The sequence below is a fragment of the Pteronotus mesoamericanus genome, unplaced genomic scaffold (assembly GCF_021234165.1).
Source record: "Pteronotus mesoamericanus isolate MK-2021 breed Mesoamerican mustached bat unplaced genomic scaffold, CSHL_Meso_final scaffold_174, whole genome shotgun sequence".
Classification (NCBI taxonomy): domain Eukaryota; kingdom Metazoa; phylum Chordata; class Mammalia; order Chiroptera; family Mormoopidae; genus Pteronotus; species Pteronotus mesoamericanus.
The window spans coordinates 26,343,438-26,361,531 of record NW_026555309.1 but is presented as its reverse complement, the minus strand read 5'-3'; the positions used below and the strand labels follow the sequence as shown (position 1 = coordinate 26,361,531).

The following is an 18,094-nucleotide window of genomic DNA, read 5'->3' as shown; positions in this document are numbered from 1 at the left end:
ACAGATGAAATGATAACTAAATAGGAGATAATAACTTTTTAGTTGGGGAAAGGCTCTATTGAGCCAAAAAAAACTCCCCCAAACTGCAGTTCAGTAATAATTAGGTAAATGAAGAACTGTGGGGTGTCATCCAAAGAAAATTTGATGAAGTCAAACTGTGAGACATTGCATTTCTCTGAGGAGAGCTCCATTGACAGCATTATTCCTCATCTTCTCTCTATGCTTAACATGGGCAGAAATCTCTAATAGAAAATTTCTTACCTCCAATATTGTCTTACATCTAAATTCCTGGTCTGCACCTCTTATGAAGAGTAGCAATTATTGACTATATTCTGTTAAGCTTTAGAATCTAAGGGATTCCACTTCTACAAACATTCTGATACCATTTGACTTTTGTGATTGAAAAATCACTGTTCTTAGTTTCTGCATATTCTCAGTCACTGTGATTATAATGATTAACATTTAATTTCCAACTACAAGTTGGGGTGCATGTGAAAAGACATCTGGAAAGCAACAGGAAACAAAAGAAGTAAGGAAAAGAGAAGAAATGATAGAAATGTCTCTTATTCCTAATGACTCTCAATGGAGAGGTATTAATGTACAGCACACTTCCAACCCCATTTCTGTCTTTTATGTTTAATGATAGTGTATTTATAATGCACGGAAAAAAACAGTATGAGTAAATATACATATTGAGACCTAGCTTATTCAACTTAACTGAAAACACAAATGCATTACTTTTAATTTCATAATGCTCATTTAAATCTCATAAAAGGAATAGTCACTTTAACATAGCAACTTTCCCAGGTCCACAGAGGGGAAAAAAATGAAAAACTGTAAGAGAGAAAGAAAACCGGGTTTTCATATATTTTACCTTATATCAGGTCTATGTATAAATATTTTTGATTGTTCAGTAGTATCAACCAGCTGTATGTTCTTCACATAGATTGGATGCTGTAAATCCTCATTCAAAGGGTTAGTAATGAATATCACATTAGTTTCACCTGAACAAACATTCTTGAACCCAACAAATGTTGAACCTAAAATATAAATAATAGAAAAATAATTGTTTTCTATAGAGGAAGTAGTGCAGTTGCATTTTAGGTATGCTCCAGCAAACATATCATTTAATACTACCTTGAACATGAAGCTCTTACTATACGTGGTAGATTAATCTACCAGTATTCGTGGCAGATAGTTGTCTTCCTATATCAACACGACTGAGTAGTCATTTCTGTATTTCACTGGGCTTGGCCACGTAACTTGGTTTGGCCAGTGGGACAAGAGCAATCGTGGTAGAAGCAGATCTAAAAAGTGCTTGCATATTAGGACTCACTCTCTTAGTGCTCTAGGGAATTCTGTGGCTCTTTGCACATGAATAAGCCTCACTCAATCACTCCCATCACTCCAGCCAATGGCCAGCGCTGGCCATCAACAAGCACCAACCGCCAGCGATAAATGTGAGACAGTCCTAGACTAATCAGCCCCTATCCATCTTGTAAACTGAAGGCAGCCTAATGAATAATCCCAGGTAGGACCAGCAGGAGAACCATCCAGCTGAACAGAGCCCAAATTGTCAATCTACAGAGTTATGGGAGTAACAAATGATTGTTTAAAGACTCTGAGTTAGGGGGTGGTTTATTTTGCAGGAAAGACTAACTGAAATACTGTTGTTCTCTTGGCCTTATTGCATATGTTGTGTGGCCAAAAGATAAAGCTTGCGGGATCCAAAAACTTAATCTCCCTTGTACTAAAAATCCAGCATCTCAAAAATAGAAGAAAAGCAAAAACGGTAACTCCAAAAATTCTTAAATCATTTATATGCTATCTACTAACCTCTTGGTTACTTTTTTTTCCCCCTAAGAAGATGTTGTATACACATACATATAAGACTCAGATACGTACTAATAAAGTACCAGAGTAGTAGATGCTATTTGCTGCCTGTGCAGGTCTATTTTACTGCCCAGCGTTCTCACCCTTCACTCCTGCAAGCGCTGCCTGCTAACTCCTCATGGCCGCCCCTTCTCTGAGGAACTGCCCCCTAACACTTGACTTCTTAGGAAAGTACATTCAAGAGATTATTTTTTATTTCAGCCACAAAATCCACTGGACGTGGTTCAATATTTATAAGCCATAGATCAAATTCCAGTATTTTAGCACGGTTACAAAGATTTTATCACTCTTTTTGGTTACATTCTGTTACTAGTTTAATTTATTTAAAACAAGACAATTCAGGCAATTACAGTGGACCATAAGATTCAACAGAAGCATTCCCTAGTTTAAATAAAATCTACTACAATAAGACACTGGGTAGCACAAATATTAGGTAATTACTAAGCAATTTTATTTTATGAGTCAAGTTAAAGTGATACTTTATTTTGCATTCCTGGGACTTAGTTATAAGAAACAATCTGTCAAAACTTAGATGTCTAATTTATTGAACCTCTTTCTTAGAGGAGACCTTGGTTAGAATGATCATGAAAGGCAGACTTGCTAAACTGAAAGAGAGAATGGCATAGTGTGTTTAATGGGCAAGACGAAAATAATTGAAATGTTCACTTCATTAATTTATAGATAATTATTTTACATTATTAAGGAGGCAGCCTGGTTCTGAAAGAGCAACAGATTTCAAGTCATAAGATCTTGATTCTAACCTTAAATATGCCAATAGTTGTGGGATTTCAATAAGATTACATGAGCTCTTATGTGAGTTTAAATTTCTTTAGCTGTAAAAAGATAAAAATGTATAACCCTAGTTACACAAAAGGGATTTTATAACTTATAGAAACTAATTAATATTTAACCACTATACTAGCGACTTTTCTGTTGTTTTAGAAGGAAAACTAAATTTCAGTTTTTTAAATATATACAAATTTTGCCAGGGAACCATTCTTGAAATTGGCTGTGATGTCTGATTTCTTTTCTTGTCCTATTGAGCAGATGCATACACATTCATTTAAATCATTGCTGTTGTTGTTGTTTTTACTAACAATGAAACATTATTAGTTATACTACATGTATTCTTTATAGACCTTCACTGAGATTGGTCAAACTATGTTCGAACTTGCCTGAGATTTCCAGAAGGCCACTGATGGCGTTGTAACTCATGGTCCCTGCGTGAGGCTTCCGGGGCGCCATGTTATGCGCTGAAGCAAAGGTAGGCCAGCAAATCCCACTTCTGCCTCCTTTTATAAAAAGGAGAAAGTTAATGAAATTTGGAAGTGCACTCACATGAACACCAACATTAAAATCCTAAATTTTTACCTGATGGAGGTCTAGGACTCCGATGGGCAGCAGAAAGTTCAATATTGGGATCATCGTTTGTTAGGACATCAGAGCAATTAAACCCAGGGCTACTTCCAACAATTAATGAGCTCTATTAAGAAATTCAAACAATACAGCTTTAATAATAGCTGCTGCTAAAGGAAAACATAATAATGAATAACACTAAATTGTACTGTTGCAAAGCCACAATCTAAATGTTTGAGAAATGAATCATTCATTAAACCAAGATGAAAAAGATACGATTTCTTCCTTGAGTGGAATGACACTCAAAGTGTCAACGGGAAGATGGGCATGTAAATAATTATATATAATGCTATGTTCTGTTTTTAGGATAGAAATATGTCCAGGGAATAGTAGGAACAAGAAGAGGAGGGAGTGTCAATACTACTTAAGGTAGTTCAGGAAAAACTTCATAGATGGAATGAAAACTTAACTTACTGTAGCAAAGTGAGGAGGTGATAATGAAGAAGAGGTGAGGAGTTTGGGGAGGAGGGAGAAGGATGGATAGCCTCCTGGACCAAGTCAGTGAGAGCAAAGGTAGGAGGTCTGGACTAGCAGGGTAGAAGTCCAAGAGATTATTTGTATTAGTCTTCTAACAATGTCACCTTTATCAAAGTTGCTCTCTCTTCTTCACATGGCCGTATTCATTTCTTACCTTAATTTGCACTGTTTTACTGGAAATTTGGTGAGATATGGCAGCTGGCGTGTAAATGATTGAAGAAATGGCCATTCCATTGTCAACCAGGGTCACGTTAGAGATATACACACTCTCTGTGGTCTGTAATACAATTTTGAGTTTACATAGCACAAAATATAGTAATAAAAGAAAACCAACAGTCATGATCTCAGATCGATTTACCTGAAAATAAATTCCATAATCCCAGCACATCCAAATGGTAAACCCCTGTATAAGGGAACATCCAGGAAGGCCATCTTGGTTCATATAGACACCATATAAACCCCCATGGACTTCATTGTCAGACCACTTTTCCAGGGGACGAGACTGACCTGGGAAGGGAATATAGAACAAGAAAATTAACATTACAAGTCATGTTGTATACAGGATCCATCACAAATAATGCCCCATTTTTTATTACAAAATCTTTTATTACAAAATCGTAAGCATGTAATTCTGTAACATAACAATATCACACGCAAGCATACCAGATGACATTTTACGTAAAACATTCAAATTGTTGTCTATCTCGTGCGAAACATTCACGTGGCCCTTCCAACCACCCTCAAGCAGGCTTTACTTCTGCCGCACCCTGTAGTTTTCTAAGCAGCATCAGTTTAAGTTAAAATTCTTCTAAAAATTAAATATATAACTTCAATGTGAATTTTAACAAGGAGAGAAAATATTTTCATGCTTCGGCCATTTATGATTTGCTCTATTTAGTATTCACTCTTATCTAGATTGTCCTTTCACTGTTATTCGGGATAATTGTAGGTTCATTTGCAAAAGGTTGTTCAGTGTTAGCCACCTTAACTTATTAGGTATACCTGATTAAACTTCACACGAGTTTCATTGAAAGAGCATGAAGCTGGATTCAAACGGGGCTGAACCTGGAACACAATGATACCTCTTGCTGTCTGCAAAATGCTTTCCCTGCAGATCTTTGGGTTGCTGGTTCCTTCCAGGCATCCCTTTTTAAGTTAAGTGTCACTTCTTCAGAAGGCCTTCTCTGACTACCTGAGTCAAAGTAGCCCCTCAGTCACTTTACATGGCAATTAAAATGTTCTTCACTTGATATTTTATTATTACTTATTTGTGAATTACCCATCTCCCCTATTACAATACAAGCTTCCTGAGAGAAGAGACTGCGTCTAGCTCACAGACCACCCTATTCCTAGAGCTTAGAAGGTAATGCGGAGATAAGTGTTCATTAAATAGTTGCTGAATTAATGTATTCATGATGTTAGGAAAGTTATTTAACCTTTTAGGACTTCAGTTTCCTCATATATATAAAAAAAAATCAACCTAATTCAGGGTTGTCTCACAAAGAAATGAAATAACCCATGTAAAGTGCCTCAATAAATGGAAACTATACTCACAGTTAATATACAGTAAAATTGATGGGGAATTTAATAAATGTTTTGTTTATGCCCAAATCAGATCATTAACCTTAATAGCTCCCTCCCAACCATGCATAAACTGGAGGATTCCCTATAAAGAGCAGCATTGCTGCCTAAATTGCACTTAGTCCCTAAGGATCTGACTTCATCCTATCTTCTATTGCTTTTCCATCTTCCCGAGTCCTTCCAGACTGACATTTGACTTTTGACCTGCCATGTTTCTATTTCATTTCCTTCATAAGAAGCTGCTTGCGCATCCCTCCTTTGGTTCCAAGCAATGTAACCCTGCGGCAAGTATGGCTCCTCCCTGGGACCCAGCGTGGGTCATAATTCCCCTCCCAGCAGCACAGCCTCCCACTTGTCTGGGAGACGGCCATTCTAAGTTCCCATTCCAGGACTTTGGCCCTCAATTCCCCGTTGGTGTTTCATATTTCCATGACTTGAAATTCAAAAACTCCCGCAGATACTCTGAATTTTTTAGGAATGTCAATAGTCAGTGAAATATGGATTAAGTGACATTACATATTAGTAAATAGTCATATTCACAGCTCATTTTGAGTTTCATAAAAACCACACGATGCTTCAATAAAGTTAGAGAGAAATGGCACATTTTTAAATGTTAAATTAAAAGAAGCCACTTAAAACTGTTGGGAACCAAAATATTTAATAAGAGCATATATCGAAAAATAAATCTGTTGGCAAAATTGTTTTATTCCATCAAAATGTATCTTACACAAGAATAAAATTAGCTTAAGTCCAATAAATTTTGAATTTAGAAAAAAATGCTGATTTAAAGAATCTTAAAAACAACTACAGAGAAAAAAGAAGGAATATAGTAAATTTTTTGAAGGAAAATCCCGTTTCCTAAGCCAGGGGGAGAAAGACAAATACCATACGATCTCACCTATTAGCGGAACCTAACCAACAAAACAAAGCTGCAAGGAAAATGAGACCAGCAACACTGAAAGGAAAAGAAACCAACGGAGACAAGAGGGAAGGAGGCAGGGAGGGCAGGGGGAAAAGGAAGGGAAGGGGAAAGTCAAGGAACATATAGCAAAGACTCATGGACAAAACCAAAGGGGAAAGGTTGAGGGAAGGAGTGGGGGAGGGGGCAAGGGAAAGTGGTGGGGGAAGGCAGAGACAAATGTATTTGGAAAAATAAGTAAATTAATTAAAATAAAATTAAAAAAATAAATTTCTTTTGTAACACATTTAATAAAAAGCTGAACTTAAAAAAAAGAAAAGAAAAGAAAATCCCATTTCCTTTAAGTAAGTTTCTTAGGAGGTAAAGCCTGCAGCTCTGTGAATTATTTCATTATTTTTGTTCTAATAATCCTTTTACATTGAAAAATCAAGAGGTTATAAAAATTTATACAATAACGAGTCACCCAGTTCCCACTCAACTTCTACAGTTGTTTGTTTTTATACTTTGTGTTTCTTTATGTAAACATAAATGCTACGCATGTTTTTTCTTCCCTTTTTATGAAATTATACAAAAAAATAGTATTATATATGCTGTTCTGCAATTTTCTTTTTATCACTTTATAATCTCCATATCGCTTCATAGATATGTATCTTGCTTATTCTTTATAGAGGGGCTTAGTGTTCAGCGTTTGGCTTTGCATAACTAGCCCACAGTTATTGGACACAGGGTGGCTTTCAGTGTCCTGCTAGCACACACAGCTGCAGGGAGAACAATTTTGTTCACAAATCTTTTCTGTTACAGCGGCAACTGTTAGTTATCCAGAGTAGAAATGCTGACCCAAAGGTGAATGACTCTCTGACCTTGGTAGCTATTGCCAGATTCCCCTTTGTGGGGGTTGTATCATTTTGTCCATGTGAATGTTCCTGTCTCCCTACAGCCTTGCCAAGAGAGCAATTGTTCAGTTACCTCTTGATTTTCACTCTTCTGATAGAAATGTATCTGAGGACTGCTCATGTCCCTTGGCTTTCATGCTTGCAGGTTTTAACATACAGCGAGCATTTATTCCTATGAAGCGGAAGCATAAAAGAGTGGTATAACCCTGTAGGCGTGGATCTGCACGTTTCCTTTTATGAAAGTGGGATGAGACACTCGCTGTTCCAGTATTAGCCAGATTAAGAACCGAAGTCGCTGTTAGAGGCTTGGGATGACAAATGTGGAAAACAGTTGTCCTTATAAGCCTACCCAGTTTTTTCTCTACACCCAATGGTGTCCTGAAATAATTTCCCTTGTTGAGTTCTTTCAGTGCCTGGAAAGTGGAGATATTACATGTCGAACTGTCAAGCAATAATTATTTACTTCTAATGAATTTGGACAAATTATTTCCTAGTTTTTTCACTGTATGCTAAAAGACTTACTTGAACAAGGTTCCCCATCAATGCGGTATCCAGCCCTTCCAAATCCAGCCACGACGTTATTTTGTAAGATTGTGTTGGTCCCTCTATTTATCTGGTACAGTGACAAAGAAAATGCTTTAGGTCAGGCTCTTACACAATTATGCAATGAGAACAAGTATATAATACACGTAGGAAAACTAATTGTGACTACACTTTAAAGAGGAAAAATTTAATTTATTATTCATTCCATTCAAACAAATTATAAATAAAATATTCACAGTAGCTTATCTCCTTGGTGTAAAACCAATCACTAGATTTTTTTGGAAAATGCAGTAAAGAAATTATTTTTATTTCAGTCACAAAATCCACTGGATGTGGTTCAATATTCACAAGCCATTGACAAAACTCCAGTATTATTGCAAGGTTACAAAGATTTTATCATTCTTTTTGGTTATATCCTGCTACCAATTTGATTTTTTAAAACAAGGCAACTAACGAAGGCATTATAGTAGACCGTAAGATTCCACAGAGGCACTCACCAGCTTAAATAAAATCTGTTAGAATAAAAAAACTGGGTAGCACAAGTATTAGGTAATTACTAAGCAATTTTATTTCTTATGAGTCAAATCCAAGTGATAAAAAAATGAAAACTACAGAGCCCAGAAGGTTTAGTTCTTGTCTGTGGTGTCCACAAATTAATATTGACAGTTAAAACCTCAATTATTTTGGGCATAATAAACACTCTTATTTTTAAAGATTATGATAAAATAGTTAAATGGAATTCATAAAGCACTCTTTATTGGTAAAGATAACTTTAAAGATTTGGAATTGACATTTTATTACATTCTAACATTTATAAATAGATGAAAAGAGAGCATTATTACCTAATAAATATATACTAAATTCCAGGCTTTCACATTTACTGTAAGGTGATTATTAATAGTTGCACAAAATCAAAACCCAATCTTTATCCCATCTTTCAAAGACAGCTACTTGTAATTATGTTTCATTCCTATGGCATAGGTAAAGAAAATAAAACAAGTGGAAGCTATATTTCTTCCAAATCCTTTCTCTGTGTTAGTTTCTTGCTTATAATCTCACTCAGCAGCTAAATAAAGACCTACGATAATTGAAGAAACTTCATGGAAAACAAGAAAGGTCCGAGGGCTCTATCAGATGACAGTAAGTAACTTTGCATATAGAATCATAAAGATTTTAGATGAGAAAGGGGTTGTAGAGATTCAATAGTCTATTATTGTAGTTTTCCATGTGAGGAAGCCAACTAAATTCAGAGCTAAGTAGGAACATGCACAAGGCACTCAGTTGGTTAGCAGCATGGTGAGACCCTGCCCAGGAACTTGAAAGCAATAATTAATGTTAGAGAAGCAAGGAAATAAGAGAACTATTTACACTAATGGACATCAACACAAAGAAATATTCAATAGCTATTGGAGCTCACATTATCTTTTAAGAAAGATCATTCACTCTTTTAGTTAGCTCATTTTATTAGTTCGCCAATCTTATCTAAGGAAGAAATGGTTTTCAGTAATATTTTTAGATTGACAATTTCCACAGAAATTAGAATCTTCAATAAGAAAATGATAATTTTGTATAATTAGAATCATAAATGTGTTTGCATTACCTCAATTGCTGCATGCCACAGAGTTGAACTTAAATCTTTTCTGTCCTGATAGGTTCCTGGCCAAACGGAAAGTGCAACCAAGTTTCCTCGGACTCGGTTGGCATCCCCCCATATTCTTATGCCTGGAAAAAAATCCCCCCAATACATATAAATTTGTAATAAGTACTATGCAGGATGTCTTTCACTTTTTCCATGAAATCAGTTTTCTAGTGAACCCTGTAGATTGTAATTTGAGCTCTCTGCACTATTTGATAGTCAAATACTCTACTTAATAGACTACCTGATTTAGGATCTTCTGGGTGTTTATGAAATATACAGGTTCACAGGCTCCACCTCAGGTTTTAACTAACACACAAATATATTTTGCGCACATTAAATAAGTTTGTCTTACACTTTTTACTGATATTTAAGAAAGTAACCTCCTATAACAATATAATTTTTTAATCAAATAATCACCTTCATTTGTGAATAATCTTTGTAATTAATATGTAAGGAATATTTTAAAAGTCACAGTAATTTAAACTATTGGAATGAGATGACTCACATAAGATTGTGGTTTGGTAAATAATTCTTGTGCTATACGGTCCTACATGGTATCCACAGCCACATGTGACTACTTAAATATAAAGTAAGTACAATGAAAATTAAATATCCAGGTCCTCAGCCACTCTAGTCACATTTTGAGTGCTCCATGAACATAGGCGGTTTAGGAATTACCATATTAGCACTGATATCAACTGTTTCCACGCTTGAAGAAAGATAAATTGGACAACATGACCCTAGAATTTACAGATAAGACTGTCTCAGAAAGATACGTTTGGACCAAAATATTATTATATTACCTTCCCCCACTGTAAAGTGAATGATGTTGTCATCGATGTCCACTCCATCCGTCCCAAACACACCGATTGCTGGGGAGAAGCCGTGGTGAAAGGCACAGCCTCGGACGTAAGAAGCGCTGTGTTCTTGAATCTATAATACACGGGATTCAGGGGATATTTTAAAAATAACATGAAATATATTTAAAGAAAAAAATTCAAAGTAGGTGATTTTCAGGAAACACACCTTGATAAATAAAATACTCAGTTTACATTTCATAAAAAGAGAAGATTTCCCAGCAGGTCTTTTGATCCTGGGAAATTTATACATATTTTGAATTTATGATTAAATAAAGCAAAAAAAAGTATGCTTACTTTAAAAGCTGATTAAAAATTCTCAAGTACTTTTCTGTGCATTTATATTTCTGTCATTACCTATAAAATGCTAAGGTACTAAACTTTATTTATTTTTTCAGAATAGTTTACTATATGATGAGCAGGGATTTTTTTTTCATTTTAATTTCAAAAGCTGACACTCTAGGCATGCGGTTGGGATTCAAATGTCTATCGGAACCAGTCAATGGGTAGGTTAGGGGTTGCAATTTCAAACCTATAAAGTTACATTTTATTTCCATAAGAAATAAGCTCTCATTTTTGTTAAAACATCAGCCCTCTAAGAATATTTATTTTTCCACTTTTGACAGTGGCTTGGATATACAGATATAGATATTTTTCATTTGGAAAATTTAAGCAATATTCACTTTGTTTTATAGAAACTATGTGGGAATGTGTTTGGTTATTGCAAAATAAAGGGAAGATATGAAATACTATTACAGAGAGTCAACCCTCTCACCTTCCCTCCTCCTTTTTATAGTTTTTTTTAAAGAAACTTATCTTAAATGCATTAAATGGTTAGAATGAAATGTTACTATAAGCTTAAAAAAGTTAATGGGAACTATAACGAAGAAAATTTTATTATAATACAGTCTTAGTAATTCAAAGATACGGCTATCTAGGAAAGACAAATGAAAATCAAATCAAAATCAAAATATTTTACTTTGATTATGTGCAAAAATTAAAAATAAAGCACACACCGGTCCTAGGTTGAGGAACGTGACAGCGTGCCGTGGGTCTGAGCTATCCCTGAAGCCTTCTTGGCCACTGTGATAAAATTCCACATTACTTATTCTTGCGTTTCCTGTGGGAAGGAGACAGTTAAGTTTCCTTTTTCTCAAAAAACAATAAAAAATATTTGAAAAGCTACAAAACCTGTAATTTTCCCAACTGCAAATTTGTTTCCAACTCTTTCATGGCTATCTATCTCATTAGTTTTCCTGTGCTCCTTTAATCTAAATGAGACAGTATTCCTGAACATTTTTTTTACTGCCCCCCAGATCCTTTTTAGACATTTTTTCCTAATAGCTTCCCTTCCCCATGAAATTTTAATAACACAGGCATATTATATGTCTGTTAATGTATGGTGGTTCTTTGGAGGGCTGCAAACCATTGCAATTACTAAGGGTATTTTCATCTCCCAATGACCTATATCGCCCCCTTGGCGGTGATATTGTCCCTGTTGAGAATGCATAGCATAAGGCATGGCATATAATTCACTTGACATTTCCATTTTGATGCTCCAAGTAGCTTTTAAGGGCATTATCTTTGCATAATCCCTTCCAGAATACGTAGTGCCAACTACCTGCTCAGCAGTTTGTCATAAGTACCATGAAGCTGACAAAAGTCAATTTCATAGATTAGTAATAACAGCAATAACAATCCATGAGAGATTGCTCTGTGCCAAGTGTTATACTGCATGCTTAACAGGCAATATGTGGCTCCTTGCTCACATAGCATCCTGGGTTAGGAGCTTTATTACTCCTACTTTCTATATCAGAAAACTACGGCACAGAGATTCATGGTTTATAAAAAAAAAAAAACACAGCAGGATATAGTCCTTGTTTCTAAAACTGATATCTAATAAGATGCATTAGAGAAGAGCTATTTTGCACTAGAAGGAAAAAGCTTGTCCTGAAATCCGTGAGCCAGTGATTAGATGTATGGTGGAGAACATAAGATTAATAAGATAGAGGTGGAGAAGAAATGGCTACTACAGACGATCAGGGCCTACAAAAGCCATATATATGCATTTTCTTTTCCTACATCACCTAACAATTTATAAAAGCAAGGAAAGGTTGTCCTGGGAATAGGGTCCATCATGGGACTTTAAGTGTGACAGATATGGATTAGTATCCAAGATCAGAGCAACTTCACCCTTCTAGTAGTCTATTTCTTTATATTTAACAGAGGGACAACATATAATAACTAGGTATGGTGTCAGGTGGGTGCTAGGTTTCTCAGGGGGATCAGTTAGTAATTGCATAAATGCCTATAATATGCTGCACAGCTGAAATTAATATAATATCAATTGTCAACTGTAATTGAAAAATAAAAAAAATTAAAAAGGGAGCAATATTTATACCCTAGTACTATATGAGTATTAAATGACATAATATATGTAAAATGCTTAGCACAGTGCCTGGGATCTAGTATCTTGACCATCATTACCATCATCAAAGGTGAAGCTTTTGTTGGTAGATTGTGACCAATAAGTAGAAGTTATAGTGGGGTAGCTGCTCATTCAGTATAAAGATTTTCTAAAATTAGAGCTGTTGCAAAATGCAATAGCCGGTATTATGAATAACTGAGGACTTACTGAAACAGTTCAAGTCTAGAATAGATGATTACACCTGGTACCCAGTTTGGCTGATCAAAATATCAGCTTCCAGTGAAAAGAACCAGGGTTACTTGGACAAAGAATTTGTTCCCAGTCCCAGAAAAATGAATTACGTCATGTTCTTGTCATATCAGAAAGTGAAGAAGTTAAAAAAAATCTAGTCAAAGGAGTACTTGGGTATCAATATAAAAAGGCTCTGAAGGTCAGTGAGGGGACATTTTCTGCATCAATAAGACAAACTTTAAAAAAATCAAATATGTTTAAATGCATGGATCTCAAAATGGTACAAATAACAAGACAAAACTGATAAAAACTCCCTGTCACCTTTGGAAGGTGCTTGGGAACCAACTCATTATTTTGAAAACTAGTTAATGTAAGGAAAGAATCAAGCAGTTTTCTTACATTTCCTATATAAACTGTCCCTCAAGGTAGACAAATAGGTGTTTGGAGAAGCTTCTCCTTATAAAAGTATTCTAGATTATAAATGAGGAGTGGATAGTAGAATTAAAAAGCTACCATTTTAAACCTCAGTGATTTAATCCAAGTCATAATTATTAATGGCTGCTAACAACACAAAGGAGAAATAGCCATACATTCTATGCCTACTAATAGAAAAACACACCGCCAGCTATGAAGAATTTGTACCTAAAAACTGAGTCTGCATCTGATCAGTTTTCTGGTTCTAAACTACATATATATAGAAAATATAGGGGAGACAGGAATGACTTTAAGTTTCTAGGGATGCAGTCGCTAAATCCTAGACTGTTGGAACACTATAGGACAAATGTCCTTGCTCTTTTTATCAATAAAATGCAAGGAAAAAGAAACAAATCAAAGAGATTTAAGATTCATAACCAATTGAACATGGATCTTGTTTAGATCCTGATTTGAATAAAGAGAGTACAAAGGAAGGAGGGGAGGGAAGAAAAGGGAAGGGAAGGAAAGAGAAAGGAAGAGAGGGGAGGGAGGGGAAGAAGGCAGGAAGGAAAAGAATCAATAAACTGGAGGGATTTGGACAATCATTTGAGGATAAGAAACTATTATTAACATTTTTAAGTCTGATAGTGCTGTTTTCAAAGAAGTCTTTTGAGTTACATACTAAAATATTTGTAGATTAAATAGATTAAATAATATGTGGCTGCTTTATTCACAGTAGATATGGAAATAACCGGAGAGTCTATCAACAGATAGATGGGACAAAAGATGTAGTTTATGTAAACAGTGGAATATTATTCAGCTCTGAGAAAGGAGAAACTCTGCTGTCGTGACAATGTGGATGGATCCTGAAGGCATTACTGTGAGAGAAGTCAGACAGAGAAACACAAATACTATATGGTGTGGGAGGCTAAAAAAGCTGAACATGTAAACACAGACAGTAGAATAGTGGTTACCGGAGGCTGGGGAGTGGGAGAATTGGAGAGATAGTGGTTAAGGATATAAACTTGCAACTAGAAGATAAATAAATCCTGGAGACCTAATGCACAGCACAGTGATTATAGACAACAGTACTGTATTATAACCTCCAAAGTTACTAAGAGGCTATATCTTAATTGTTTGCACCACAAAAAAGAAATAAATGTGTGATGTCATAGAGGTATTAATTAATGTATGAAAGTAATCACATTGCAAAATATAAATGATCAAATCAAGATATTGTACATCTTAAACGTACACAGTGTTACAAGTTAATTATATCTCACTAAAAATATACGTGGCAGCTTCAACATAATCTAGTGGCCTAAATAGTGTGGGTGGGCATATCGATGCAATAAGATTCACCAAAGTTAATACTTGTGGTAGCTGGAGATGGGTATGCTGGGATTCATTACACTATTTTCTATTTTTAATGTGTTTTGAAATTATCCTTCAAAGATAAGAGATCCATTGTGCTTGTTATAAAATGATTTCTGTTTGGGTGAGAGGCTGGGCTAGCCATTATCTGAGGTCATTGTTAACTGGATAATTCTAACTGCATGAAGATAAAATAAGTAGAATAATTTGAGGGATTTGGTTTAAGAGGGTACTACTGGGGCTACATAATCCCACTCAAAGCTTTATTTTTCCAAGTGTTAAGAACATGATATCAGGCCCAAAGCGGAGTCACTTATGCTAAGCCAAACTGAAATGTAACAACTACAGTTTTGGCTCTTCCAGAAATGGAATTTGAAACCAGTCCACAGGAATGGCCCGAGCAGCATCAGGGGTAATCTGCTTAATAAACCCTTGTCATCCCCTATATGGAAAGTAAACTTGCATTAATCCATTCATTTTTTTACTAAGTATAACTCCCTCGTTTCTGCTCCCTTCTGCCTATAAAACCTTTCATTTTGCAGGGCTCTTTTACCTGCTAGACTGGATGTTGCCCAATGCATGAATCATCGTATAAAGCCAGTAAGATCTTTAAAATTCCCTCAGTGGAATTTTGTTTAACACATGAGATTCTATAAGGAAATGAACATATTTAAGAGCTGGCTAAACATAGAAGAGGTTACCTTTCACTTTGGAAAAGCAATTGAATTTCTACTAACCTTTAAATGTCATCGTATTTTTAGTGAATGAGCTGACCAGGACACGTGCACCAAAAGATTCCTCGAACCAACCCGGGTAGTCTTCACCAAGTATTTTGATGTTCCTACTCAGTATCCCAACATCAGCTGCTAATGTGTAGCTCTGACCTGTTCCAGGAACATGGTATCTTTCAGCTGCAAGAGAAGGGCAGCCAGATTATTGCCAATGCTGAGAAATGCATGTCTTTATTAGTTTCTTTGCAGTTCACAAGCTACATCATAACTTTCTAATATGCCAAAGGTCACCATGAATGCATGAACTGAGTAGTTTTATGCTTTAACATACACAGCTGGAAGAATGAAATTATGATAGCTTTTCATTTATAATATGAGATATGATCAAAAGTATTTCTTCTATTAATACCAAAAAATACTAGAATCAGTGATTATAAATTTATTGCTTCATAGTTGTAAGGCAAGTTGAGAAGCTTTCTGTAGTTTTTTAACTTTATTTTTGTTTACACTATTACAGTTTATTTCCATTTTTCCCCCTTTGCCCACCTCCACCCAGCCCTCACCCCACTTCCTGCAGGCCAACACCACACTGTCGTCTGCGTCTATGGGTCAAGCATGTGTGTTCTTGGGCTCATCCCTTCACCTTCTTTCAGACAGTCCTCCCTCCCCCATCCCCTCTGACGGCTGTCAGTCTGTTTCATATATCCATGCCTTGCTTTTTATTTTGCTTGTCAGTTTATTTTGTTCATTACATTCCACATATAAGTGAGATAATATCGTATTTGTCTTTCACTGTCTGGCTTATTTCACTTAGCATAATAATCTACAGGTCTATCTATGCTGCCACAAAAGATAAGCGTTCCTTCTTTTTTTACTGCTTGTAGTATCCCATTGTATAAACGTATCACAGCTTTTTTATCCACTCATCTACTGATGGACACTTAGAATATATGCTCCCTCTGTTCATAGCAGCATTATTTACAATAGCCAAGATCTAGAAACAGCCTAAGTGCCCATTAGTAGATAAGTAGATAAAAAAGCTTCTCATAATTTTAATAGATGAGGAAATGAGGCAGAGGAGGAAAAGAATTACTCAAGGTCATGTGGAGAATCAGCAATACATAGGTATTACTTCTCCTGACCCTTAAACCTTGGTTTCTTCCACTTTTGCTGTGACATATTTTGTTGTCAACCACAATTCTTCATAACAAAAACACAGTGGATACACTTACTTCTTAATGATTTGCAAAACACCACCTAAATTGCATTCTACATTTCTAGAAATCTTCCTCAAAACGTTAAGACCAGCAGGTATGTTTCAGACAGAGAGAAATGTTTGGTAGTTGAAAGAAAAGTCTCTATACTGTCAAACTTCAAAAACTTTTTGTTTTACGGTTAAAATGTTCTTCAACAAAACCTTTTCCTTTTGATTTAAAGAAAAATATGTGATGTAGCATGATAGACACATATGCTTCTATCAAAATACTGTTCTAAAAAGTTCTCTTAAGTTCCTTTCTCCTGCAGGTCACGTAACCCCCAGGTTTCACACAGTCTGCAGCTGGAGCTCTCATGAGCACTGAACATCTCAGTGGCTGTTGTAACATTCCACTCCTGTCTGCTTCCACTTCTGAGGATTCAGATGAAGGGGGCACGTCCAATGGGGGAAAGCTGCACTGTAGCGAAGGCCCCGATCCCACAGGCTGAATTCTGGTCTTCAGTTGACTCTAATTCTTTCTTTCCTGGAGAATTCTGGTTTTACCATTGGGCTGTAGTTTGTTTAAATGCACTTACAACCGAGGAATGTGCCAATGAAACCCAGCAGGACAAAGATGCTCTCAGATTGAGGGTTTTCAAATTTTAGTGTGTATAACAGTCCCCCGGAAGCCTGCTCAAAACAGAAGGCGCTGCCTTATCCCTCAGACTGTAATGCAGGAGATCTTCGCTGAATGTTTGCTGAATGAATGGATGCCTACAGCAGGGCCCCTTTGTAGCCAACATATAAATAGTGGCACCCCTTGGGTATGAGTGCCTGTCTGAGTGAAGTGCTCTGCTAAAACATTTGTGAAAATTTCGTCAAATAATTTCAATTGCAGAGGAAAGCGCTAAAATGTGAATATTTTGAGACATTTTAATTACATGTCTGTTTGGTTAGAGAACAACAGCTTACCACGGTGCGTGTAGGAAAGGGTATCACTGAGAATGAGAATTTTGTGGTCATGCAGGATTTCAATGATGCTTCTGGTTTCTGTCTGGTGGAAATCATAGCTTGTGGTTGTTATCACAATTTCTTCTCCTACCTTGGAAAAATTCAGGTGCCAAATTCAAGAACAATTTTAAAAAACAGGTTTATATTTCTTAATAACTGTTTAACAATTCTAATTAATTGATTAGAATCTGATTAGAATCACGGTATTATCCGAGAGAAAACAACTATACATTTATGTCTCTAAAATAAATATGCTCTTGTTTGATATTAAGAATTCTAAATTTTGAATTATCTCAGCATTTTTGTAAATTTAATTTAGTCATTTAATAAAATCATTAGTTTTGCATTTAAAAAATTAAATAGGCAAAAAAATCATATTTTTATTAAAAACCGATCGGAACAATATTTTTTAAGAGTTAAAAAAAATTTCCCAGGATTTTAAAAACATAATTAACTATCACTTGATGTTCCTGAAAGATGGAAAAGGAAAAC

General features: G+C 35.7%; 1 protein-coding gene across 1 annotated transcript in view; it reads right to left on the bottom strand.

The window, feature by feature from the left end:
* Positions 1–18,094, bottom strand: part of PKHD1L1 (PKHD1 like 1) — a 133,752-nt gene that overhangs the window by 20,364 nt on the left and 95,294 nt on the right. The window contains exons 58-68 of the mRNA XM_054590401.1: positions 17,564–17,693; positions 15,403–15,576; positions 11,235–11,338; positions 10,165–10,294; positions 9,323–9,444; positions 7,702–7,792; positions 4,145–4,293; positions 3,941–4,063; positions 3,265–3,376; positions 3,069–3,185; positions 875–1,040 (exon numbers count right to left, since the gene is read on the bottom strand). Coding sequence (XP_054446376.1) covers positions 875–1,040; positions 3,069–3,185; positions 3,265–3,376; positions 3,941–4,063; positions 4,145–4,293; positions 7,702–7,792; positions 9,323–9,444; positions 10,165–10,294; positions 11,235–11,338; positions 15,403–15,576; positions 17,564–17,693 — 1,418 coding nt within the window. The remainder of the gene's footprint in view (positions 1–874; positions 1,041–3,068; positions 3,186–3,264; positions 3,377–3,940; positions 4,064–4,144; positions 4,294–7,701; positions 7,793–9,322; positions 9,445–10,164; positions 10,295–11,234; positions 11,339–15,402; positions 15,577–17,563; positions 17,694–18,094) is intronic.